This window comes from Onychostruthus taczanowskii, unplaced genomic scaffold, assembly GCF_017590055.1.
Source record: "Onychostruthus taczanowskii isolate IOZ18803 unplaced genomic scaffold, ASM1759005v1 scaffold2, whole genome shotgun sequence".
NCBI lineage: Eukaryota > Metazoa > Chordata > Aves > Passeriformes > Passeridae > Onychostruthus > Onychostruthus taczanowskii.
In genome coordinates this window covers 24793814-24821813 of record NW_024499239.1, presented here as the reverse complement: position 1 = coordinate 24821813, position 28000 = coordinate 24793814, and the positions used below count along the sequence as shown (strand labels likewise).

Below are 28000 nucleotides of genomic sequence, written 5' to 3'. Positions count from 1 at the left end.
CCCTCTAGAAAGTGAAAAGTTCTGAGATGGAACAGGAACTGGACAACACTTTAGGGCTTTTGCATTTGAATACACAGATACAGCTGTCCTATAAAAATTAATACAGGTTAGTATGACCTGAAACCCCAGTTCCTACAAACAGACCCAGCAGGACTCAGTAAGAGCTTACAGGAGGCTGTGAACAGCTCCAGTTCCTTTATTTCCCTACAGGACTGCTAACTTAATGCAAACTTGAAGTCATAAAGAAAGATTATGTCACTCTCATCTCACATATGTACATTTTTGTAAACCACTCACCCTTTTTACATATTAAGGCTTGAATTAAATTCAGAGTAGTGATGTAACACCACATTACAGCTTTACTCACTACAAATCATTGCTGCCAGACTCTTTTTTTAAAATTTCATTTCAAAAGCTTTTTTCCCTACATTTCAGTCTCCTACTCACAAAAGGAAAGGAGCAAGGGTTGGGATAGATTAAGACCACGTTATCCCTCCCTGCCCAAGAGACACATCAACCTCTGAAGTGATAAGCACAGAAAGAAAAACTGTACCTTGCAGTGGGCAAACAAACCTTGCAAGGAAAAGGTTTGTTTGCCCACTGTAACCCAAACTTACTGCCTTTACCTTGGCAAGCTGGCTCTGAGTGATAGGTAACTTCAACCTTGAATTTTAGCAGCAGTCATCCTGTAAATGTCAAGAAGAAAGATTCAAAGCAACAGGATGGAGACAGGTCTAAGCTAACAGAGATCAGAAGCTCTGACTCATTACTGGGAACACACAGCATCCACTTCAGCTTCCCCACAGGAGGAGACTGAAATCAGTGTTTCCACAGAGGAACACTGCTTTTAGGAGGGAAGATTGTTAGTTCATCCATGCCTATTTGCAATGTGCAGTGCTGAGGTCACAGCAGGAAAAGACTTAATTAAAAAATACTTCAGAGAGCAGACTAACATCCAGAGTATTAACAGGAGGTGAGGACATGAACTTTGTGTAAATGACAACCAAAAATGCACAATACCTGTGAAATTTAAAAAAGCTATGTGCCACTTTCCTTTCCTACTCTTTTGAAGTATTGATAATGCTTTATAACACAAGTCAGACCTGAAACACCACAAAAACACATTGCAATACATTTCCTATTTAAGGCATTCGCAAAAATTAAAATCCAAGTCTATTAATAGACACTGAACTGACACTACAAACAAGCTGCTGCTATGAAAATCAAGTTTATAAACATCCATTACTTTCAAAGCACCCATAAGTTAAACTTTATATAAGCATGGTCAAAAAATTCTTGACTTGATGCCCATCCACACACTAACGGGTGCACTTGCTCAGGGCTGCTGCTCTGACAGCTTGCAAAGGGGAGGAGCACCAGCTGCCAGCCCAGCACAGCCCAAAGGGTGCCAGGCTGATCTGGATACAGATACAAACACACTGAGTGTCTTTACCCCCATCCTGCAGCACTAAAAGACACCTGGGACACACAGGGCTACTTCAGGGACTAGTCCAAGGCTTCACAATCTGGTCCAAAAGTGAAATAGAGACACATCACAGGTACCACCATAGCTTTAAAATCAAATACTTTTTTTTACTGTGGATATTCCCACCCCACTAGGGACAACGCACAACTACCAGATGCCAGCTTTAAGTATGGAAACCACAGAGTTTTATTCACTTTTCCCCTGCAAGCCTGCTCTCCAGTTACCAGAAGCATAGCAGGAGAGAACTCACATGACTTCACAGGGCAAAGTGGATTATTTGTACCAACCAAACCGCAGAACTGCTTCCCAAATGCCCAGCACAGCCTCCTGTTAGGGTGAGCACGCACACCCTCAGTACTGAACCGTGAGCATCATCTGTTGGTGGAGCAGCACAACTGCAGGCAAGGATTTTTAAGTCAGACAGGGAAAGAATGGCAGTGATCTGGTGAAAACAGTTTTTGAATTAGCTATGGATCCATAACATGCACTAGTTAAGGTGATATTTAATAACCAAGGTGAATCTGTACCCTATTTCCATTTAATAACTGTTCCATCCTTGGCTCTAAGCTGTCAACATTTACTGGTGTTCACACCAGTGCTAAAATACCATCAGTGTAACAGAAAGATTCAGCACTCATACCTCACGCTGGTTGTCTGGAGGTTTGTTATTGTTGGGTTTGTTGAGTTTTTAATTACTTCATATGCCATTTCATGTGGATCCAAAGCATTAAGCAATTCCAGTCAAAAGAAAATATTAAAAGCAATTTCAGCAAGACTAGGAAACCTACATGGAAAATAATATCCTCACCCGTTTATTGTTGATTTTACCACTTGGTAACGCGGCTGTTTGGAACTCAGTGTGAATACAATGTAAGTTTTGCAGAAAATCACACACCTGTATTTTTTCACATGTATCAAACACATCTGAAGTTTAAAATTTGTGTGCCTTGACTCGCTCCTCACTTTATAATGTCTCTGTAGGTTTGTCCATTGTCACTGATCCCACAAGAGTCCGACTCAGTCTCTCCAGTCAGGTGACAGACAAATTCAAAAGGTGTAGATTTCCCAAAGACGGTCTTCTCTGTAGTGCATTGTGCTAGTGCATTCAACCAGTGTGTCAGTGTTCAACCAGACAAGCTTGGGGTTGGTTGGTTGCTGTTTTTTAACTACACAATACAGAAATATAATTTTACATGTAGCTTTGCATGCCTTATGGCTGCTTGCCCTACTATAGGACAGTGCAATAAATACAAATATATGCACACTAAAAAAGATTTAACTGCCGTGATCTACGTCTCCTTTATGAGTACAAATTTACCTAGTCAACAATATGACAAATTTAGCAGAGAAAGTGGCAATGGCAGTAATATTCTATACTACAAAAACAAGGCTAGAAGCAAAGTGTTCTCAAGCTACAGAAAACTTGCTACCTCCTAATATATGATGTAGGGCCCAGTTCTGCCAGGTGCAGAGTCGTGATCAGTAGATTGCATCAGAACATGCTTTTCCCCCATTTAACAATGAATACTTCTACAATTTATTTGGTTTTGATAACTGTTTATAAATAGCACACTATAATGACTATTAAACTATACAGCAACATGACATTTATAGCCTAATCCTGAATACAAAGTTCAAAGAACATGACTACAAAGGCCAGAGAGCAAATGTCATCAACTAAAAGCATTTCCACTTCAGAATTTATTGAATGTTCTCTTACACAAACGCTTCTCCATTGTGAAACCAGAGGAACAGGATTTCCTATTCCCTCTCTGCCCCAGTAGTAGTTTAGCCACACATCACCCTTATAAATTAGTGATGGATTTCAACAGGTAGCCCCTTGGGGCTATATATTTTATATACTTTATATATATGCACATTTACTTTGTATTCTATGTAAAAGTTGAAAAAATGTTTGAAAGAAAAACTCAGAATATATCACAGCATTTTCAGCGAAAAAAATACAAATTAGTTTTATAACGACTATTCAATTTATCAAACTTTTTTTTTTCTGAAGTATTTACCTTTAATTATGTACACATTACAGGAAATAAAACTTTGTCCACAAACATTCTCTAAGATGACAGTTATCAATAAAATGATAGAATAATAGCAGGAAGAATATTAAACAAATGGGGGTGATCAATTTCTGCTTTTAAAAAGTAAAAAGTCACCATATAATTAAGTACAAAAACCTGCATTGAATGACAACTGCTGGTGTAGTAACTTGATCAGGTATGGAGACCAAGAGTCTAGTAGAGCCCTATGGTAATAATATTTCTGTAGCATTTCCACTTGGTATGTATATACTAAATGTTGGCAAAGTTTCTGTAGCATTAGCTTATACAAACATAGGAGTCCTCAGTCTGCTGCATAAAAGGGAACAAGAGCGTTTTACTTCTCCTGAAATGCACCTGAAATCCAGAGTGTCACTTACAAACTGCATAATGTAACTTTTCTTCAGAAAAATATCTGTTTGGCATCTCCAGGGCTCTGTTCCATTGGACAATAGGGGCATTTTAATCTGGGGACAAAGACAATGTGTTAGAATTGGGGCAATGTGTGACAACAGAACATTAAAGGTACTGAGCTCTCCCCCTGTAGCAGAAACAAATGCACTCTTAGCCACAACACTTTACTTGGCTCCATGAATAATCACCTTTAGCTGAGAGAGAACTTACCATGCTTTTCCTTCTAGTTACAGTCTCTCACCTTTCACCCACAAGCCCCTGAATTATTAGATTATCATAAAGAGCAATTTCTCTGCAGTTGTTATTTCTACTTGTGGATTTGCTTGTTGCATTTTAGAATCACAGAATGGTTTGGGTTGGAAGGAACCTTAAGGACCATCCCATTCCAACCCTGATGCCATGGGCAGGGACACGTTCCACTAGACCAGGCTGCCAGAGCCCCATCCAGCCTGGCCTTGCAGTAATTTTAAATCAGCTGGCAGCTTTCACTGTGGCTTCCTCAATATCCAGTTCATTTTAGTGTCTGGTTCCCAAAATTCTGTGATTTTCCAACCCACTTAGATCAGCTCCTGCTGGCTCTGAATGAAGGGTCACCCTGGTCCCCCTGTTGAGGTCTCTCATACAATCCCACCTACTCACAGTATTTCTTCTTTTTGAAAAAATTGATTCTATTTTGAAGCATTGATCCATTTTGCCCCCCATCTCCTACGTTTGGGCATTTTACCTTCTTCCCCCACCCACACCTCCAGAGTTAATATTGTCAGAGCTGTGCTGTCAGTAAAACTGATCAATGAGAGCACCAGGAATGAGTGATCAGGGACAGGAATGATGTAGCAGCAAGTTTACAGCTTAAAATGGCTAAAGTCACCCAAAGTCACCCACAAAGGCATCCCTCAAGGCTTTTCTAATAGGGCACAGAATGCAAACATCACTTGACATTTTCATTCATAGCCTCACTTATTTTCACACTGGATTTCCCAGAATGACTTACAGCTCTAAATTAAGCTGACAGCCTCCACAGAAGCTGTATATATTCAATCCAAATAACCACTGTTCTTCCTCAAGAAAATCTGTAGATATTTCTCTCTCCCACTTCCTGCTCCTCAAAAGCCTGAAGCACCCCACGGATATCTAAGGAGGAGTATTTCCACAGTTATCATTCCCCTCTTTGCTCAATTACTAAGCCATATTTCCCCCAGAGGTTTCATTTTATTTTTCAAGAGATTTTTCATGCATTACTAACCTTGTTCCCAAGGAAAAATCGTGTGTGTAAAGCCTTCCAGTTTGAATTTAAGACAACACAATGGTGGCAACAATGTGAAAAATTACTCTGCTCCCTGCATTCCTTCATGCAAGCTCACTTTCAACAACATCAGAGGGTTTATTATGCTTTTCTCCAGTGCATCAACCCAGTTTATGAAGCTTTCAAACCATTCTCCAAGATTAACAAGCTTCCACCAATCACATAATCATGGACTCAGTTTTCCCAAAACACAGTATTCTAATCTTAAGATTTGTCCTTGTCTGTGTGTTGTTTGAAATAAAAGAATGGTACTTACTTGCTGCCATTAAACATTTTATTCAAAGCATCTCTGGATATAATATGACCACAGACTAATTTCATAGGTGGATTATTATCTGTTGTTTGCTGACGAAGAATGGGACAGGCAAATATTGAATGATACCAGCACTTTTTACCGAGGTCCACTTCAATCTGTGAAAGAAATTAACATAAAAATTTATCTTGGGAAATTACATTTCCAGATAAAATCCTTTTAGGTCATGGCAGTTACTTAACAGATTTCACAATTCAGCTGTGAAAGCAACAAAATCCATTGTGTGGATGCCTGACAATTTCCCAGCCAAAAACACTTAATTGTGATCTTAAAATGGTGATTTATGTTGGGGATGCAGAGTAATAACAAAACAGCATATTCTGCCAAGGGACAAGTGCAAATTCTGTTGCAGATCTATCCTCTGGCAGGAAAACTGAGCTGGTGACCCATCAAGACTGGAAATCACTGGCTAGGAAATAAAAAGCACTTTATAGATCTAAATTTAGGGAGAAATTAAAAAAGAGAAAAACCCCTGGATTGACTACATTCTTGTTCTACAGCTTCTTGAAAGGCTCAGCCAACACGTTCCTCTCATGTGAATAATGAAGTATATACCACAATCACTAATTTTCAGTACCAACACAGAAGACACTCGTGCAGCACAACTCTTGCCATGAGCACAAAAGTATTTAAAAAAGGGACATGTAACAGAGAAGAACAGGTCTGTGACTTCAGTAATTAACTGAGAACTGCAAAAAACACACCAGAGCTCACCTGGCTCTGAGCAGTCCTTTGTTCAAAGGTTTAACCTTCAACAAAACCTGAAAATGTGACCTTTTCATGCTACTTAATCTGCTTTGCACAAGGAAAATAAGGTTTCCCACCCCCAAACTGCCTTAGCAGAAGACACTACAGACCCTTCAGTTTAGAAAATGCAAGGAGACACACGTGTATTGTTAACTGATTTGCATCAGACAGGAATCTTTTTCCAAATTAATTAATTAGCTATTCATTCCTGGCTGGACAGCAAGGCAGGAATCTGTCACACTCAGAGGTTACACTCTCAGCATTACAGAACACAGCTGGGAGAAAACTCAGCACTCCTTCTTACTCTATAAATGATTCTCTTCCAGCTGCAGTCAAAGAGGCTAACTCAGTTCATGCCCAGTTTGCACTAAATAAGTTTCCTTTCCAAATCAGGAGCAGGTCACTGGAGAGCTGCACACGCTCGACAAGAGCTATAAAGGGAAACTGGGGTTTCATAACAACTGAACTTCATTTCAACTGATCTAAATGAGATGTACTGAAAGCATAATGCACTGGATCCCAGCTCCTGTGTCCCCAGATGCAGCACTAATTCTTTCAGCTCCTGTCTGCCTGATAAAGAGCCAGTGCAAAGCAAGCCCTTGCAAAATGGACTGAGCTCAAGCCTAGCTAGGGGAAGTGAATGTGTCTCTGTGGGATCCATTTTCTTTCCAGTTATACAGAAACATCTCTGGGTAAGTGGAAGGGGAGAGCACCAGTTTCTTTAAGGTCATTTATCAAAGACCTTTCCAATGTGAAAGGGGATAACAAGTGAAAGGAGGGGCAACAAACAAAACCGAGAGGTACAAACCTGATGGACAAAAATAACGGAGATAATAACATTAAACAACCTTGACAGATCATCAAAAAAATGCAACCAAATCTGGACTTTGCAACAGGCACAAATCTAAACCTGAGGGTCTCTGAGGAGAGGGGGTCAGCAGAACTATAAACTGTAGGAGGAAAGTGCAGGGGAAGAAGACTGAGGAGAACAGCTGGAAAAGGGGCTAGAAGGGCCATGCTGTAACTGAGGATCCATGAGCACGTGTTTGCCTGTGAATCTGGAGTTTGTGCTTTCACTGGTGAATGGCAATCATTTCCACCCAAGGAACAGGAAGGGATCTTGGCTGTCTGTACTTTTGTTTCAGGTGAGTCCTGTGTGGGAGCTGCTGAGGGCAGTGCTGTGCCTGGGGCAGCCTGTGTGGCTGGCTGGGCCAGTGTCTGGGGCTGTCTGTGAGCCCCCAGCAGAGAGCCCCAAGCCCAGAGCTGCTGGAGGTGGTGGCCATGTAAAACATCCTGTAACATGCAGCACAAAAGAAACCTGAAAACAGCATTTGCCATTAGAAATCTGCCCCAGGGGTAGCTCAGCCCCCACTCACCGGGAGTTCATCCTTCTGGTTCCAAACCCCTGTGCACTGCCTTTGCTCAATTACTGCCTTGATGTTGATTAGAGCTGGTAATGCTACACAACCTGCTGAAAAACTGCAGAAAAAGGACATGTTAATATGAGGTGCATGTTAGGAAAGCAACACTTTTCACATTTCTATTTTAAAGGTTAACTGGGAGACAAGGTTTTTGTATTTTTTCATTTACATCTTGTTATATCTGGAGGGAGCTTATAAGTACAGACAAGCAAGAGTTTTGGGGCAGGTTATCAGTTATCCATGTATTTTAGACTGGGGCCCTCAGGTTCTATATTCTGGACAGAAAACAACAGTTAACCCCTCCTCTGAGATTCATAATGAATTGATTTCTTCTACCACCCACTTGGATTTTGAGCTGTACAGGAGGAAGACATCATAATAGTTTATACAGGAGATTGCTCTCAGCTATGGTGGAGTATGTGCAGCCTAAGAGTTTCCATGTAACCCCCACACACACACAACCCATAATCCTTTAATTATATATAATTATCATGTCAAGAAACGTGTCTTTCCATCTTCACCTTAAACCAAGAAAATAAATGTAGGAAAAGCAGGTAGGTAAGGAAAGGGAGGAAACCAGGGCTTGTGACAAGAACAGCAGTACAAAACTGCCCAAAGTCTGTGTCCCAACAAACAGTTCAGCCTCCTCTGGGATTTACCCACTACCAGAACTTAGCACATTATTTGGAAATATTTCAGTATTTTACAAAAGAAAATATGACAGAGTTTTACACGAATTAACAGATGAGTTGATGGATTTAAGTCTAATGGCAGTACTGGAAATCACCAGCAACAGAAACAGGATTTGACCTTGCTATCAGCCTGCTGTTTGTTTGGCAGATTATTTAACTATTTGTGCAAGTTTTATGGTCTACAGAAGTCATGCCTTTCCTCTACGTGAAACCTGTGGATATCTTGCCTAAACTAAAAAATATATATATACATATAAATATAAAATATATATAAATAAATTTTATCTCTCACCTCCAACTGGCCATTTTAACCCTTACACTTTGCTTTTTTGTTAATTCAGCCCCAAGTGTAACTTGTGTTAACCCTCTGAGAAGTCTAACAAATCGTATTTGTGTGAAAACATCTCTGAAGAGCCCTTTCAGAATATAAAAACTGAGGTCAATAGTAAATTCTAATTCCTGTAGTCCTTCAAGACCCCCAACTACAACCTCCATAACACAGGAGTTTTTCTGCTGTCTCCACATAGTAACTCAGACCATGAGATCTGTACAGGATTAGACAAATATTGGAGAAGCCAATCAGCATTAAGAAAGTGCCCACTACTCGTATTCAATGAAGCAAAATATTTTACAGCAGGGATTTCACTTCAAGCTTAATTCCTAAAGGATCTGCAGCACTCCAAGGTCACACCAGTTGAGAACAGTCTTGTTTATGACAAGAGCATCAATAGGACCTATACAGTAAATACATTTCAGCATAATCAATTCCACACCAGGAGCAGAGCAAATGTCCCACCACTCCAAACATCAGGAACAAGGATTTTCCACATCACTGAAAATCTCTTGGCCGTTTGCTCTGAAAACTGCATTGCAGCATCAGTGCATGAGCAATGAAAATCTAAAGGACTGCTGGTTATTTGCATGAAACAAGAGGAAGATGAAAAAAAAATCAGCTCTAAATGCCTATAAAACACTCAAACTAGATTTTGAAAGTTTATTGTAGAAAACCAATTAGTCTGAAGTGCTCCCTTTGTTGTTTCTGTTGTATTTTGTGACTGAGATACAAACAGGAAAAGCAAGAGGCTTAACAATGTGAGAGCTCTGAACCAAGCACAGAAGTCTAACAATAGTGAATGGAAACAGTAAAACGAAAAAATAAAGCCAAAACAAACAAAAAAAGACAAGCAGTGAAGCTTCTGCAAAGTACCAAATCCAGCCTAGAAGGATACATATTATTTATTTTCTGTTTAGCATTTTAAATGGAAATGAGACCATCAGGGGAGTGTACTGGGGTAACTGACATGCAAAGGCTAAATAGCAGCTCATCTGTTTTATCTTCAAAGAAGTTAGAAGGAGATTAGGTTGGGTTTTCTTCATATTTCCAACAGCCTCCTACAGATTTGCCTTTTGTCAGATTAGCTACTGAGCTTAAAAGTGCCTCTTTCTTCTTTGCAAGAAGGCCCAGCAGACAATTTGGAAATTTTAGCAGCTGAAACCACAACATAACTGTTAACCATTCTTCTAAGAAGATGACTAGTAATGTGTGGGGAAAAAAAAAACCAAACAAAATTATCAAATGCTGGTGGAATCACGGCTACATTTTCAGGGTTATTTTTCAGCTGAACAGCAGGGACAGCTGTCACACATTTGTTGTGGGAATAAGTGGCTGATTGCCATCCTCATTTCAGCAGTTATGTCTAAACTATGGAAGATAAATTCCATCCAGGAATGCTTCCTCTTGAGCTGCAGTGGTGCAGGGTAAAGTCCAGCACACAGGAACCTCTGGTTTTTAGTCTTTGCACACTTGTTAATTGTAACTATACCCTGCATTTAAGGCAGTCTAGTCAAAACTCTTTTTTTTTGTCCTCAACAAGAAACAGAAACCAAACCACAAAGTACCTGATGTCAAAAGCAAGAGAAAAGCAGCATACCTAACACTGAGAGGAGATTCAACTGAGAGGCCCAGGAGAGCACAGGCATCCCTTGTGAAGATGTCACAGATGTCAGCCCACTGGTTGGCATCCAGGAGGTGAACGTACGGGGAGTTCTCGATGCCTTGCCGCAGGTACACCAGGCTGCCCATCAGAACCTGGATATCTGGGAGGGACCAGGAACAGCAGAGTTTGTACAACAGACAAGAGATTGTGTCTCCACATGGAGCTTTCACGTGGAAAACAGGCAGATAGACACACACAATTACAGCCATGACAGCCAGGAGAGCTCCACTCCTGCTACTTTTTTGGCTGGGGAGTTGCCAGGGTGTGCTGCCTGGGAATTTGCTTCTAGCAGGTTTACTTTTTTTGTAAGCTTTCAGACACATGCAGTACCCTAAAAAAATAGGCTTTGTTGGATTCAGCTTGAGATGTCTCATTTAACTCACATGCTCTCCATTTTTCAAGTTTAATTTCTCTTTGTATTACCCCACGCAGCAGAAAATAGCAGATGACTATTCCAAGAACATTCCTCTGCATTTTTAGCGCTTTACTCTGGCAGCAGGCCTATTCTAGATGCAATCTACATTTTATTGAAAGAGTCAAAAACCTTACATTTAAGCAAATGTGCAATCATTCAGGTATTATTTTTGAGCCCTCTTAAAAAAGAAGAAAGAAGATAATTCTAATTGTAAGGATTTGGGTTATACATGATAAATCCAAAAAGAAGCAGCCTTTAACAAACTGAAAATAATTGAGTAACACATATTTGGAACATGATACATGTTTTACCCCAAGGTGCCATACCCCAGTGCTTTAAATCCCCTTAATGTGACTAAAAATGTACCTTTCTGATGATTTAGGGCGAAGGGCTGGAAGTTTTTCGCATACTGAAGTGCTTCTCTTTGATTTGCTGTTCCACCCATCAATAAACTAATGAAATATAATCTGTGCAGTTTAAATTCCAACGAGCTGTTCTGTGCCATGAGCATCTCTCTGTTGGATACCGCCCACCTGGAAGAAGCGAGGAGGTACAATGGGACGTGACACGAGAGTAATGAAGTGTCAGCCCACACCACATGAAATCATGGCAATTATCTATTATGTCTATTATCTACCATCTATTTCAAGGAAAGTGTGACTGTTCCCTGAACTTCTGAGAGCCTCTACAGAGCACAGAAAATGGCAAGGCCCTTTACAAGTAATGGAGCTACACAGGGTGCACAAAATGTGGACGATGTTAATTCTGGTGCTGCTGTAGAGGTTAAGCACTGCAAAATTCAACATTCACTGGCTGAAAGAAAGGACTAAATTAGGCACAATGTAAGGCAGAAATAGCTCAAGTCTATTGTATTTCAATTAATAGCACTCTGAATCTTAACAATTACTGACAGTTCTTCAGCTACATTCAAGAAGTTTGACCAAGAACATTTTCCAACATCCTCATACACCAAACATGTTGTCCAAGCCACTGTGTTGGTGTGTGTGCATCTGTTGCCCTGGGGAGGAGAACTGCATCTACAGGACCTCAAAGACAGACATCATCAAGATCTCACAGTGGGGGAAGGGAAATCAGTTTAAACATCATACTTTACCCAGCTTAAACTTTGCTTTCTCTGTTATTTTCAACTTGGATAATAAAAATATTTCTCATTTTCTGTGTCTCTTTCACCATGACAACACTAATGTTTGGCTCCTAAATAGCATGAAAGAATTCTTACACATACAGAGAGTAAAATGTGCTGAAACTTTCAAAGCATTTTATACAAGTTTTTCTTTATTATTTAGAATTTATCCCTCCTTTTCTTGGTTTTTTTTTTTTTTTTTGGAAGGTTTTTTTTTTTTGGTACTGGTTTTTTTTTTCCCTTGATTCCATTTAGTCAGGCCTAAATCAATCCAATCTTTCTCTTAAGAACCTCAAGTTTCAATGTTCTCCAGTACATCTGTTTCTCATTAGTGCTAATTAGTTCTACTATTTTCACTGTGGGGGCCCTATTAAGCAAAAAGCTTTTCACTTTTTAGCAAGGAAGTGAGGAAGTCTGTGTTCCTTAAAAAAAACCAGGGTATGTGAGGCTTCTTTTCAATCAATACTAAAATGAGAAAATTAAGCATTCTTACTGTATTGGGAAGGCTTTCAAAGCAAGTCAGCCTTCTGCATTAGGATGTAGCGTTAATGAGCAAATATCCACTTTCAATTTGTTGTGGTGGAAGTATCAGGAGTCTGACTTCACTGGCAAGGCTTTGTAAAGACACAGTAACCTTTCAGTAGGAAACAGTGAAAAATGGAGCCTTTGAACTAAAAACAAGCCCTACTGTCCCAAATTTCAGGCAGTTCCAGATTTTCCTGAATCTCCACTAGGAAGGAGTGAAGAGAACACTCACTAACTATGGGTGGTGGGTGGGTTTTGGGTGGTTTCATAAGTTGAGGGGGGTATAATTGTATTTTTATCATCAGTGTGCACAGTTTAAACAGGATATTATGGCAATAAAGTACAATCCCAGCTACACAAACAAGAGCCTGAGGTTAACAACCATAGACTAATAAGCAGATGAAGGACAAAAAACTATTATAAATAAACACTAAGACTAGTCCACAGTGCTATCAATGAGCTATTAATCTCTATTGCATCAAGAGCCTCCATCCTCTCCCTGCCAATATTTGCACCCACATGACAGAGAACTTCATCTTGCTGAGGTCGAGTCTATTTTTCCAAATTAGCTTTTAGGCAGGCTTTCCATTTTTAGGTCTTTGAGTGGCAGCACAAATTTGTATCAGAAGAAAGCAACCACAGAGGCAAGGCCTCAGGTGCTCAGTCTGGGACATGCTGTTCCTATTTCCAACAGAAAAACAAAAAACCAGCAAGGGAGGTTTAAGACACTCAATCCACATATTCTCTACAACTGCCCAAAATTATTAGTAATCTCATCACCTGTCTTCCTACCTCTTCTCAAAATGACACTCAGTGTTTTCACCTCTAAGACTCAAATCCACCTGAATTTTTTTAAGTTTATACTGTACTTTGCAAACCACAGGTACACAGGACTCCCTTCAGCTCCCACATGGGATTTAGATGTTAAAAGGAATTTAACAAAGCCTGCTAAGGATTAAATTAAGTTTAAATCATACCCCAAGGACCCAGGACCTGTGCAACTTGCTGTTTACAGGCAGAAGAGAAGAGAGCATCTCTTTTCCAAATTACAGCCAAATCTTTGAATCTCCAAGTCATTTCCACCAGGACCTCACACAGAGGTCCAACCTGGGCTCTGAAGGGCCAGAATACACCCTGAAAAATGACTGGATTTCTTTTCCCATCACCAAACTACTGTGAGAAAAGTCACTGGAAGTTAATGGAATCTTGAAGGCATACAGAGATTACACAGCTCAGAGTGCAAGGCCAGACTAGGCCTCTACAAAAGTCAACTTCCACACCCCACAAGGGAAAACAAAAAAGTTATGGCCAGTCACATTCTATTTGAATCTGAAAGGTCATATTTTTAAGTGTTGAAATTTGTATTGAAAATAAAACCTGGATAACAAATACAGCTGGGGTCTTTTTTTTTTTTGAGACACAAATACTAATTTCCATCACCTCAGCAGGGCTTTGCAAGTCTTTTTAAAAAGTCATTAATCTGACAACTCCCTTCCCATGGCAGTGACCAGGAGCCACCTGTGTTTGTTTTGTTTCCAGCACTGAGTGAAGTTGAGCACAAGCAGAGAGTGCTGGCAGAGCCAGAGAAACTGGTTGCCTTTTAATCCCAGCTTTTCACAATTTTGCATGGATAAAACCTGCTATACTCCACTTCCTGGTTTAGGAGACTGTACTTAATCATCCTTGTGTGACACTTTGCTTCAACACCACTGTCAGCAGCCTGACCCTGCAATGGGCCAGTCTGGGGCTGTTTCATGCTGAAGCTTTATTCACTGGTGCCAATTTTAGCCCAAGGAGCACAGTGCCACCTTCTCTCTCATATGGAGGCCATTCACACAGCAGAAGTTTATATCCTTCCTCCTGAACACTTGTGTCTGCCAGGAAATAAAAGGGAAATACCTTCACAAGCATCAGCAGTTCTGAGGGCTGTTAATGCATTGGTTACCTCCTCAGCCAGAGAGCTCAAACCCCAACATTTTGTCACATGTTGATCATCCTCCCCAAGAGCCATGGCTTTACATCAGCAGCACCACTACAAGTAAGGCCCCTCTGTGCCCAGCAGCCAAGAGAGGCAGACAGCTTTTGCACTGTCCAGTTTAAACAGAATAAACATTATACACAGAAATAAGATGGGGAGGGGTAGACCAACACACAAACTGTGCTGACAATACACCCCATTGTCTGCCCATTCAGCTGGAAAATAAAAATTCCTCTGAGGGACAACCATGCCTTCTCCTTTGTTTGAAAAATATTTAACACATTGCAGAAACTACATGATACAACTCAGCAGCAATGAGTAAGGCCTAAAGCACTGCAAAATGGAGCTGAAATGAATTTAGAGATTTCAAGGGAACAGTCATAACAGCAAGTTACTGTTCCTCAGGGATTATCCTTCACAACTCTGCTATTATTTGAACTACAAGATGTATGTGGTGTAGCTGACAGTAAATCTTGTTTCAGTTGTAATATCAGCATTGCTTCCCTTCAATTAGCCAATTCAACAGCAATAAACCACCCCAGCTTTCCATCTGTGTAACCAGAGTCAAAGACCAACTATTTAGGCCAAACTTTGCATGACCCAGAGGCATTACCCAGGATTTAGTAAACGAACACCAGGGTTTGAATATCAGAGTGTCCCTGCACTTAATTTAGATGCCAGTAAATGCTCAATTGACACACCTGTGTTGGCTCACATAAAAGGGAAAAGAAAATGTTGTTGAAAATGTACTTAACTGAATAATGCAAAAAATTCTACCTCAAGTATATGATCTAAGCTCTGGAATGAAAGACAAATTTTGAATTTGTTTTGGTTTCACCGTTTTTATTTTTAAAAGGACACTTTAAAGACAGTCAGGTTGTTTTGTTTGGTTGGGTGTTTTTTTGTGTTTTGATTTTTTTTCCTTACTTTTGAGACCAACCTAAGCTTCGAAAAGTTAAAAAAAAACCACAAAAAACAGGATGAGGGGATTTCAGGGGGTTTCTTACTGCTTTTTTCAGGAGGAATCTCATTAACAAGTGCCACTGTCAGCCCCAGGCTCTTCCCACCCCTCTGGTCCCTTGTCTGGAAAAGGAGGATGACTGAAGGACAAGTGAGAATTTTGATCCCAAGTCAAGTTCTGCTCACCCCAAAGGCTTCATGGTACCAACACCTTTAATAAGTCCTGGTATCTTTCACAAAGGGACCTCTTAAAATAAGGCTCAGTAATGATCCAACAGAAGGTCAAGCACCATCACTGGCCAACAACTTTTCCTCCAAGTGATGTTTCTTCCTTAAAGCAGTACCACAAGTGATTAAAGTCTTAATCTAAGTCTAAAGTTCTTAATCTAAGAAAGAGACCCTTAGTTCATCACTTCCCATGAGGAGTGCAGAGAGGGGATGGAAAAGGAAAGATCCACTTAGTAACTACACCTCTCAAAGGACAAGCAGGGACATATCAGAATATACTAAAGAGAGTATTGAAAGTGAAAAACTAAAGAATTGTTAAAAGCATTTTTTTAAAAAGCGAGGAAAACAAATGAGTACACTCACTCTAGTGCAGGTCTCAAAACTCTGACTTTTAATGCTTCCAATATTCGATTTAACTCCACAAACGGTTCTTTTTGACTTTGATCTATTGACAGACCAGATTCCTGAAAAGAAAAATAAAAAAGGGCACTTTTTAGTTAAAGCAGGAAAAACAATGGGTTATCTGACAGTTTAAATATTCATCTGAAGCATTCAAATGAGGAAGCTAAGACAAAGCTTCATTTTCCTCAGTGGATAACCTTCAGCATCCACACTTGTTACCTGACAAAGCTCCTCAGCTACATCCAGCATTCCCTGCCTGAAGAAGTGCTCCACCATCACCTCATTGAGGATCCTCTGGCTGTCAGCCTGCCAGCAGCCATCTATCCCCACGCTGCTGATGTCCGAGTCAAAATTCTGAAATACACAAATTAACAGTTAATAGGCTGGAACAAACCACCCCACATCATTTCTCTTTAATCATGCAGGACACCTGTGTCTCCACCCTGATGCCTTCTGCCTATTACTCAGTTGGCCCTCAATTATCTCCAAAGTGAAATAAATACATGTCAGCTTCCTTCATTACCTCCTGTGTAGGAAGAAGAAGAAGAAGAAGAAATCTTTTACCTTGCTCCTTTCAAGTCTGAGTATTATTCACTACAAGGAATTACACTGACAAATTACAAGTTTAACTAGAAAGTTAGAAATCTAGTTAGCTAATAAAGGGGTTTCAAGTCCATGATGGATTTCTGAAGGAAGTATCTGCAGAAATGGCTCTTTCCACATGTGAAAACTGAAAACATTTAGAGAACAGAACACAAAATCACCTACATTAGAATCAAGACAGAGTCATCAAGCATCTCTGTCCGTACAGCACACCAAATAGCAAGTAATGCTTTAACTTAAGGATTTTTTACCTATCTGGGACTAAGCAATGCTGAAAAAGCAAAAAAGTCACTTCTCCCCACACCCAAACAACAAAATTCAAATCTCTGATGACCCCAACAACCCAACAACAGGATGAGCTTTGAAGATCCAAGAGATATTCTTTAGAACTAACCAGATGATCCCAGTGCCACGTATTTTTAGGCCAGTGGCCTACGGACATATTCCAGGAATAACTAAAGAGATTGTCACGCTGACTCCTCGGTAACACTTGGCACTGCTTGGCACTTTGCCTCTTGGCAGCAGGAGAGCAACATTTATTCTAATCCAAGATATAAACCAGGATTTTTAACTGCTAACATGTTTTATGATCAGGACAAGCAAGTTAATTTTAATAAAAATCCTCAGACAGTGCTTAAAACAAGCCTTTTGCAAAATAAAGAGTCTGGAAGCCAGTGCATTGCTTGCTGCCTGATCTGATGACTACGGCTCTTTCCAAAGAAGGAACTTCAGAGGAGCTGTAGCTCTGTGAGGATCCACAGCCCTGCACAACATGGGAACACGAGCCTCACACAAACACAGGCTTCTGTCACAGCAGGCAGGGCAGATAACACCCAGCTGGTACCAGCTATCTGCCCATGCACAGCTCAACTTCACACTGCACCTTCCTGTTACTCACCACTTACTAATTTCCTTCATCAGCGCCTCTACGTCCCCTCGGATGCTGCTCTGTGTCATCATGAAAAAGGGACAGCCTTTTCATCCCTGCCCACACAGCTCCAAAGCCACTGCTTCCTTCAGGGCTCTCAGCAAACTTTCAGTAAAACATTAACCTTAGTCTGGCAAACTGACTTTTCCACCTTTCTGAGATGGTGGAGCGAGGTGAGCATTTAAATTATTGCTATTGATTCATGTCAGACATTTAATAACATTTTCACTTGGGTGTCTTAACCTGTAAGCTCCTTGTCATGTTGTTCACCTCTAAGCAGTATCTTGAAAAACTTAAGCATCTTGAAGACTGAGTAATACTGTTTTTATTTGTGTCAACCATTTGAATCCTTAAAGGTTCACCAGCATTGCTGACTCTGCTCTCAGTGTCCAACCACCACCAGTAGGTAACACAAATACATTAAAAAATCCATTAACAAAGCACTAAAGGATGTAAGACAGGATTCAGAATGCACAAGCTTGCATTTGTTACCTAGCTTCCAGGGTGGATATCATCATCAATCTAAAAATAATTGACTGTAAGTTATTCTTCATGCAATTCCAAGTCCTAGCAATGATACAACCCCCTAAGCAGAAACTGTACAGTTCTGGACAGTTACCAACCAGTGAAGCTGCACCTATGCCTCAAACATTATCACATCATTCTCACTGCTCGGGGCAGAGACGGTGAAACTACCTACCTCAGTGCTCTCACAAAATGCTCATTTTCTTTAGAAACAGCAAACCTACCAGCCCTTACAAAACCCCACCATTAGATCTTTCCAAGTCACATAAAAGAAGTTATCAAGTCCCATCATTCAACCTGAGGACCTCAGTCACTCTGACTAACCCAGTCTTGATCAGGTTCTCATTCCAATCATCTTTTTTTAGTTTGTTTTAAACGATTCCGAGGTCTGTATTAAACGTGGGATTCTACAGCTCTGCCTCCTCTGGGTCCCGAGGAGCTCCAGGAACTGACTGCACAGATTACAGTGAGTGACTGCCACATGTCAGAAAAAATTATCACTTGCCTTTGCCTTATATATTTCACAACTGTCAGGCATGAAGGATTTGCTGGTGACTACAACCCTCAGTTTTGTTTTGTAAATGCTAACAGTATGTTAACTGACAGCACGTGGGGTTTAATAAGACTTCAACAGTTAAAAGCATTTCTGCAAGTTAAAAGCTCCAGAAAGCTTAAAACCCAAAAAACACAAAATAACCTATGTGTCAGTTAGTATTCCTGAGGAACACATCTTTTATAAAAGCTTAATCTGCAAGCCTGGAGCCAAAATGTACAGTTTTTTTGTGCTAAATACAACAATGATACAATGTACAGCACATTACCAGTAACTGCTAGAACGTGATGACTTCAAGATGCTCACAAACACAAAATGGACCTTTTCAACCAAACATCAACCCTGCACGTTACTCATGACAGGATATGAAGAAGGAAGATGATTAAGGACAGTTTTATTCCTCAGTTACTCAGGTGAGATTACTTTGTGTGTTCCTCCCTTCTGAATTGTTACCCAAAATACAAATAAAACATTTGTTTATCTTCTCTTTTCAATCTGTTTATACATAATAGAAAGTTCAACTCTGTATTTATGTAGCCCTATTCTTCACTGCAACACAATTAAATGATGTTCAGTAAAGGTTTTTAGTGTGTTCATATACTCATTTTTACATGAAATGAACACTACCTTAGGCCAAAGGCTGCTGTCCCAAAACAAAGACTGGCTTAAAATGTTTGCCTTACAAGAGATATAAAATTCAGGGGCAAAATGGAAGGAACTACACTTTACTCCACTTACTTTTCTAAATGAAAGCATTTAACCACTACTCAGCTTGCTCCTAGAAAGAAAACGTTTACCAGCCTATCAAACATGTTTTGAAATGAATTCAAATCATTCCAAAGAGTGACTGATTTACAAGGACACTGATGAATGAGCTACCTGATAACAACTTGCTGAACAACCGTGGCATGATGAGTTCTGGAAACAGAGCAATTGCCAGTACAATACAGAAAGAACTGATGCAAACATTTCCTTTCAAAGGAAAAAGTGTTCTGTGGAAGACAGGGTAGCCTTTCGTGGAGCAGAAGCATGCAATCCACACAGGACTGCCATGAAGAGAGGTTCAGCTTATTAGATAAACTTTCCAAACAACCCACAAAGCCCTGGCATTTCAGATTTTAATGTATTTGATGCCAAATTTGAACTTCATCTTGCTCTAAGGGCTTCTGTTCTCAGAGTGAGCTCTGCAGGCAGACAAGTCTAGGGCCCCTCCAAGTTCACAAGCAACGACTACAGTAACTTAAAAACTGACCAGACAAAACTTTTTAGGTAGGTATAACCCTGCCCCAATACAGGGAAAAAAGAAATTTAACCTAAAATTGCCATTGACAGATAATAGTGCCAACGACAGCAAGTTCTTTCACAATCCAGGCTTGCCAAATAGGAAGTCTATTGATTGTACATGCAACAGCAGCTACCATTTGGCTGTGTCACATGAAATGGGTACCAGTATTAGCACATTTCCCAATCTCAAACCAGGCCATTTATCTGTGCCTGAGCATGCACGGTTAGTAAGACCATAAGCAGTGTTTTGGAGATGTTAATCTGTCTGTAAAATAAGTGAGGACTCACATGTGACAGAAACAAAACTCCAGTCTCATGAATCAAGGCAAGGGCCTTCCTTGAATTCTAATGACTGTTCTAGTTTGAAAGCAGCAGGATTTTGACCAGAATGTGTTGACAATCAATTCACTACATCAATTACACTTAATTACTTGTACTGGTTTATGCTTAAATATATTATGGTGAAGGGGTGGGGGAAGGCAATTCCAGCTTGGGACTCTGGTGCCAACAAAGACTTTGCTGGCAGGTTCCAAGTGTATTTTCCAGCAGCACAGAGAAATTGCATCAGGTATATATGGAAGATTTGCTTCAAATGTTACAGTTCAGGGAAATGCTGGATTTCAGCTGGATTTAAACATTACACATATTCACCTGACAAAAAGAACCTAGACTATAGAGTATATTTTAAAGTAAGCTCTTTAAGATACTACAGTTGGGGAAAACTAATAAAAAAAATTCCACCAAGGACATATTAAAGGAGACAATCCTAAGTTGTGCTCTGAACTTCACAGAATGACATCCTTTGTTACAAGCAAAACTGGGGACTTGTGCAGCTCCCACTGCTTTTAATTTTTTAATGCAAACACCACAGACAATAAGTGAGATTGAAAATCCAGAGGAACAAGCACACTGCCCACAGCCAGCTGAGCTCATTTTTGAAGACCTCACTGAAAAAGCCTTTCTGACACTCAACAGGAACAGAGCAGATTAATGGGATCCTTTCTGCTATATTACCAAGCAACATATTTGAAATTTTTAAAAAATGCTTTTATTTACATCTATTATTTTTTAAATAAAAACACTACATAAACTTAAATCAGCAAGAGAACACTGGAAAAACTATTCCCATGACAACTGAAACAGCAATTTGGAGATTAGACTCCAGCCTAAGCTTCACTATGGTTGTAAGCATCTTCTCTGGCCTGTAAGAAATATCATCACCAATTTCTACTGAAGACTTACACCCTCTCCATACAGCCTGGGGCTGTTCTACCTCAGAGGATCCAAATGAAGAAAGCATGGCTAAACCTGGAAGTGTATTTGTACACAGATCACTTGCTAAAGCAGAATGGGAAAGTTCAAAAACTTAGGACAAGATTACATAGATTTATTTCAGGCTTCAAGCTGGTAATAAGGATGGAATTTTACTCTAGTTAATTGGTTTAGATACAGCAGAAAGGATTTGAGACAGATGCATCCTTAAGCTTTGGATAACAGTGACGTATGGATTAAAGCTTTTAGTACAAAGTTTGAACCCTCCACGATGGTCAGTCAGATACAAACAAAAACCACAAGTTTCATGGACATTCTGCCTAATAATGCAGCATTATATACTTTGTTTCTTCATCTCATTATTGTTACATTATGCTTTAGCAGATTGTCATTGCTACCGAAGTTTAAATGAGATTCCCAAAGGATAAATCAGTGCTGTGTACTGAACAAATGTTTAGACCCTGTCAGAGCCATGTCCTGATGTGAAGCTATCACAAAATGTCCATAACACCAAGCACCAGACTCCCTGCACACAGAACTACTTTTATATATTTATATATTACTTTTATATAAGAAAACAGAGGGGAAAAAAGCATGGCCTGAAAGTATACCTGTAGCACCATTTCAGTAGAATTTCAAAGAATTGTTAATATTTGCCTACAAAAACAGGTATAGTAATATTCACATCCCAGTTATTGTTGAACCTGGAATTCAGATGTCTCACATGTAAAGCATCAAAGATAAGCTGCCCTATCTTATTATTTAGACACAGAGACTGTGAGATGCTGAATCTCTTCTACTGCTCATTAAGAGCACTGCCAGAAAAATTAAGCTCCCAAAACCAGTAACATCCCTGAAAGAGATACAAAATGCCTTTCTTAAAAAATTCTCTGGTCTTACAGGATCACAGAATTTGATATAAATAAGGTTTTAGGTTGGACCTTAAAAATATCTTGTTCAACCTCCTGCCATGGGCAGGGTTTTCCCATTAGACCAGATTGCTCAAGTTGCTTTGAACACTTCCAGGGATGGGGCAGTCACTTACAAGCAAAATGGCACTTTAGAGTTACCTGCTGATGACAATTTGCTAGAAATATATATATATACACACACATATATAAAATCTAACAGTATTTCTTACTGACACAGACATTGAGCTAAACTGATAAAACATGATACATTTCTACATCCTGTAGTATCTATAGGGTACATTCTGTAAGAACTCAGGAGATGTGAGCTGTCCCAGAAGGAACAAGCTGTCTGCAGTGAGTTCTGAAAGCAAGCACTGTGCAGCCCACTGGTTTGCCTTTGCTTCTGCAGCTGACAGAATATTTAGCCCAGATTAATTGTAGCAAAAATCTAAATTTTGTGCTATAATGTGATAATGCAGTCAAAGCACAAAACAAATACCTTATCAATGGCTTTTCCAACTCGGGATACACTGCTGTGAATGTCTTTGTGATCCGAGGCCAGTTTTTGGACTGTGTCTTTTATTCTCTTACAACACTGTGTCATAACAAGAGAAATCGTCCCAGACAAGTCCCCATCTTGATCTAGGCAAAAGAGAGGAAAATTACCAACTTAGTTACAGACAAATGATAATATTAAATCTCTTAATATGCAACAACATCAACAGACAAAAAGTGGTATTAAAGAAATGCCACCCAGAGAGTATTTGCAAAGCAAGATCAGCTTAACTGAAGGCAGATGTACAGGAATTCACCTGGATGAAAAGTCTCCTGTGGAATTAGGAATCCAGTTGGGTGCTCAATAACACCAAACAAGTGCAACAGTTTAAAAATTTAATGTAAAGGTCTCATGTGTCTCAGTCACAGCAGATGAATAAACATCTCAAAGTAACACTCAGTTCACAAATCTCTAAGGACACAACAGAAGGACACTGAAGCTACTGCAGGATCAGTTTTCTTTTAGACAGCCCCTAAAGGTACACGAGAACATCGTGTTTAACTTCAAGAGGGTGCAAGCAAAATCAGGGTGCAAGCAAATGTGCCTAATGATGGCCCAATCAATTCTTGCCCCACAAGCCACCCACTGCTCTTGGACTCTTGTGCTTGAGCTGTATGAAACTTCTGCTCCCTGACTCGTGGCAGCAGCTCTGAACAATGGATGAGGAGCAGGCCACAGAGGACCTTGTTAGGAGATTTATTCTCTAGAAACTGTGACATTTCTTAGCTGATGTCCAACAAGTTCACTGCTGTGTGACCTACTCTGTGAAGAAAATAATAAACAGGACAGGCTCACAGGCCCCTGAGCACATCACAGCTTACACTCTTTGTGCCTTGATTCAAACATCACTCAGAAGCTTGAGTCAGAAAAAAAAATTACTTTTTTTTTTGGTGCTTTACTTCAGTTATTTCTTCCTGCTTTTGATTTAAAAATACAAGAAAAATCTCCCTTCCAGTCTTACCTCTGAAGGCCTCTCCTTTCTCAAAGTTCCTTCTAACTTGAAGAATTTTTTCTTTAGGGACACAGACTTATCAGCCTTCCACTGCATGGGAAGGCTAATTTAAGTGGCAGAGGAGCTCAGAAATGTCTCCCTAATATTCCAGACCCAAAGCCTTCATGTGAAAAAACAAAATCACCCAAATATCTCTTTAGAAGAAGGATTTTATGGAAAACGTGTTCACTTTTTCAGTTTGCTCCTTTTTGATTTCATATTTTAACACACCTTTGCTTTCAGCAGCGTGTTAAGAGCCCTGTTTCTGGAGAGAGCAAAGAGATTCCAGAAAAAACTGCAATCATAGGGAGTAGATAATAATTTCACAGCCATTTTTCTAGGCACTTCCTTCTTGCACCCCCTGAAAGCTGCTGTCACACTGAGCCACCCCACTCTGACCAGCAACAGCTCCTGCCCAGCCCAAGCCCCAGCTGGGCAAGTTTCCACAGCATTTTTCCAACAGCCATGGCTTCTAAGAACAAAAATAACCTTTACCATGCCTTTTTCTCCCTCCACTCCCATGAAGCCAAAGATTATCTCCTGGGCAAAAGGCTGATGGGGCTCTTTTTTTAGTGTTTTTTTTCCTAGCAGATGAGTGAGGAGTAATAGAACTGAAACAGTCATTTCAGTGATTCCATGCATCCCAAATTAAAACTGAAAATTCCACTCAACTATTCCAAAAAGTTCATCTCCCAAAATTATTTCAAGAACAATAATTATTTCTTAGTTGCTATTTAATTTTTATGACAAACACTCAAAATAACATGAAGGATCTTTAACTGTCTCATGAATTTTGCCATGGCAAAACGACCAGCCAGAGATTATGCAACAAGCAAAATGGAAATACTCATTCCCCAACAAACAGAAAGGCTCAAATGCACTTTCTGAAAGCCATTAAGCTAAAACCCAAACAACCCACATGGGTGCCTGCTTTTACCCCAAGCAAAGAAGTGAATTATTGGCCCCTGACACTGTAGCAGAAATCCAACTCTAGCAAAGCAATGAAAATGTCTAGAGAGGAAAAGCCACCAGGGCTGTAGAAGGTTCCCCTGTGCACCCCTCTCCGTCAGCTCCAATCCAAGTATGAGCTACTTGCACTAAAGCAGCAGGAGAATCTGCAGCCACCCCTCCTGGTAATTCAGGGTTCACAGGACAGAGAGACAGCTTCTGTCTGTGATGTGTGTGCACAGTCACAATTTAAAAAAAAATTTAAATATATTGGCCCACAAGCACCGAGCACAGAGCAGAGTGCAATGCCAAGTTTACCCAGCCAGACACACTTATACCATCCAAGAATATGTAATCCTTGGCTACTCCTGGAAGACAGATTTATTAAGAGAACAGAGAAGAAAAACAAATTTGTCTTCCCATTCACAAGCCTGAGCATAGGGCTGGTCTGCCCTTAGGCTTTAACATGAAATCAGCTCAAGACATTTTAATGGACTGTGTGAGAGGGGGAGAAGGAAACCAGTTTAGAGGTTAAGGCAATTCTAAGAGTTTCTTTTTCTCCACCCACTTCCTTTTCTATCCAGTGCCTATTTAAAGTCTTTTCATACATCTTTGCTCTCAGATCTTCTTCAGCAGTGAGGGCTTTCATTTCTCTTTCTTTTTTCCTTTGAAATTACATCCAGGAGCCTATTTCTGCAGTTCATAGCCCTGAATTAGACATTAAGATGTCTGGCTGCTTTCAATTCCATCCATTTTCAAAAATCCTCAAGACAGTGTGTAAAAGCTGAAAATACCTGTTCTTTTCAGAAAGTTACAAATAACATGTTAAAGAAAAAAAAAAAAAGAAAATAGCAAGAATTTTGGCCCCTATGAATCCAGCTCACCTTCAGATGCCAAAATTGTAGTCCCTAGATGTCTGAGGGTGCACTACTAACATACTGGCTTTATTTTAAAGCACTTAATAAAAGAAAGCTCAGTTTGGGATGTGGTTTCTGGGACAGCATCACTTGGTAAATGCTGAAATTATGTCCAAGGCCTTCACTGGACAGTGCCAAAAACTGCTAATCCAAGCTTGGATGGAAAACTCAGTAAGGACCCTCAAGGAATCACACACTGGAACCTTCTAAATTCATTACAAAGAGTGCAAAAGCTCTGGAGCTGCAACAGCAATGTCACAGCCAAACCTTTATAATAAAGACCAACACAAGAGTGAGGGTCACACGCAGCTCTCCAGCAGTGTCAGCATCTCATTTTGTGAAGACACATATTTTAGTGACTGTCCTCAATGCCCAAGCCCAGACTGTTCCAAACAGCACAAATAACAGTTACTGAAACACAGTTCAAAACAATGCCAAAAAGGCCAAGCCTTATTTCATCCCAAAGAAACACCTCACAATCAGAATTCCGCATTTTCTCTCTACAGAAACTTCTGGGTACACACAAAGCAGCTCCAGCACACTCATGGAATTATCCACACTCCTGAGTGAGCTTTGCACCTGCATTCACACAGGACCACGGCAAACACGTTCTCCCCCAACCAAACAAAAAACAAAAGCAGAACAGCAGCACAGCTGGTCTCAAATTTGGTCTCAGGAGCCTGCAAGTTCCTATTTTTAATCCCTGAGCCATCACTCGCTTCCTGCACGGCCTTGGGTAAATCACTTCAGCTGCTTCTCCATTCCCTCCCACTCCAACAAACAGGGCACTACCTCCATCTCCGGGATTTCGCAAGCTGTGAACGCCCCGTGTTTACAGCTCTCGCAAGTGCCCAGCATCGGCTGTGACACAGACACGAGGCTTGTTTACCTCCTGCCAGCGCGGCCACACCGCCAAAGCCGGCCGCAGCAGAGCAGCACAGCTCAGGGACACAGGAAAAGAGAGACAAAAAAAGAAAAGAAACGCGGGCGGGGAGTGGAGGGGGGAAAGCAAACAGGTCAGCTCTGCCGTATTTCCTCTATACTTCCCCCGGGATGACCAAGTCGTTTGTAACCCAACATAAAGGGCCGCGAAGGCGCTGACCAGGAACAAACAAACCAACAAACCTCCCCAGCAGCACACACGGGCCGGGGGAGGCCGGGAGGGCCGAGATTGATCCCAGAATCACGGAATACGCTGAGCTGGGAGGGAGCCAGCAGAACCGCCGAGTCCGGCTCCTGGCCCTGCGCAGGACAGCCCCAAGAATCCCACCCTGTGCCCCAGAGCATTGTCCAACACTGCCGGAGCTCTGCCAGGCTGCTGCTGTGAGCACTGCCCTGGGGAGCCTGCTCAGTGCCAGCCACCCTCGGGGGGAAGAACCTTTTTGTGATATCCAACCTGAACCTCCCCTGCTCCCACCTTTTAAATATTCCCTGTCAACAACGCCCCAAAGCTCCGGGGGCCGCGGGGGAAGCCCCCCGGCACAGAACCCTCGGGATGGGGGAGTCCCTGGAGCACGGGCTCTCCTCAGGGGGGTTCCCAGCCCACAAAGCCCCAAGTTTTCAGGGGTGTCCAGCCCACAGCGCCCCAAATTTCGGGTTTCGCCTCCCCGGAGGGAGGAGCGGGGCCGCGTCCCCTCAGCAGAGGGGGGCACGGGGGGGTCTCCACGTACTCTCGGTCTGCAGGATCTCCCTGCGCAGCCCTCCCGCGTACTGGATCAGCTCCTCCAGGCTGCGCTCGCAGAGCTGCCCGTATCCCGAGAACTTCTGCAGCACCTTCTCCAGCTCCCGCTCCACCGTCACGCACTGGTCCATCGCGCCCGGGACGCGCTGCTGCTGTTCCTGCTGCTCCTCCTCCTCCTCGTCCTGCTCGTCCTGCTGCCCCGCGGCCGGGCCCCCCGCGCCGCCCGGGCCCGCCGCCAGCCCCGGCCCTCGGGCGGCCCCGGCCCCGCTCCCGCGCGGCACCGTCGCCTCGGGCCGCCGCACTTCCGCGCAGGCAGCGCCGCGGACACGCGGGGACCTCAAGGCTCTCCGCGCAGGCAGCGCCGCGGACGCCTCACCGAGGGGCCTTGGCGCAATGCAGGGCGGAGCGTTGATTTTCGGTCAGGCGGCGCGGCGGGCAGCTCTGGCGCGCCGCCGGCGGGCGTGGGCGGGTCGTTTATTCCGGTGTCCCGGTGGGATCAGGAAGCGATTCCCGGTCAGGTGGCGCGTAGGAGTCGACCTGGGGAACGGTTATCCCGGGGGTGTTGCGGGTCAGGCAGGGAGATGGGCAGCTCAGCGCGGGGGCCTGAGGAGCGCTGTTGCCATGGCGACGCCGAGGCCTGAGGGGCGCCGGGCCCGGGAGGTCTCGGGGGTCGGGACGGCCCCTCGGGATCCAGGATCTTGGTCCCTCGGGAGCGGTTTAGGGCGGTGGGGTGGGTGTGCTGTCGCCGC

General features: G+C 41.8%; 1 protein-coding gene across 1 annotated transcript; it reads right to left on the bottom strand.

The window, feature by feature from the left end:
• Window positions 1-2282: 2282 nt before the first annotated feature.
• Window positions 2283-27576, bottom strand: RMND5A (required for meiotic nuclear division 5 homolog A). Its single transcript, XM_041402703.1, has 9 exons — window positions 27241-27576; window positions 22658-22800; window positions 16302-16436; window positions 16044-16144; window positions 11212-11378; window positions 10365-10530; window positions 7697-7799; window positions 5517-5671; window positions 2283-4010 (listed from the first exon to the last, which is right to left on the bottom strand). Exons 1-9 carry the CDS (start codon window positions 27380-27382, stop codon window positions 3947-3949), a joined length of 1176 nt encoding a protein of 391 aa, XP_041258637.1. The 5' UTR covers window positions 27383-27576; the 3' UTR covers window positions 2283-3946.
• Between the last annotated feature and the right edge of the window lie 424 nt (window positions 27577-28000).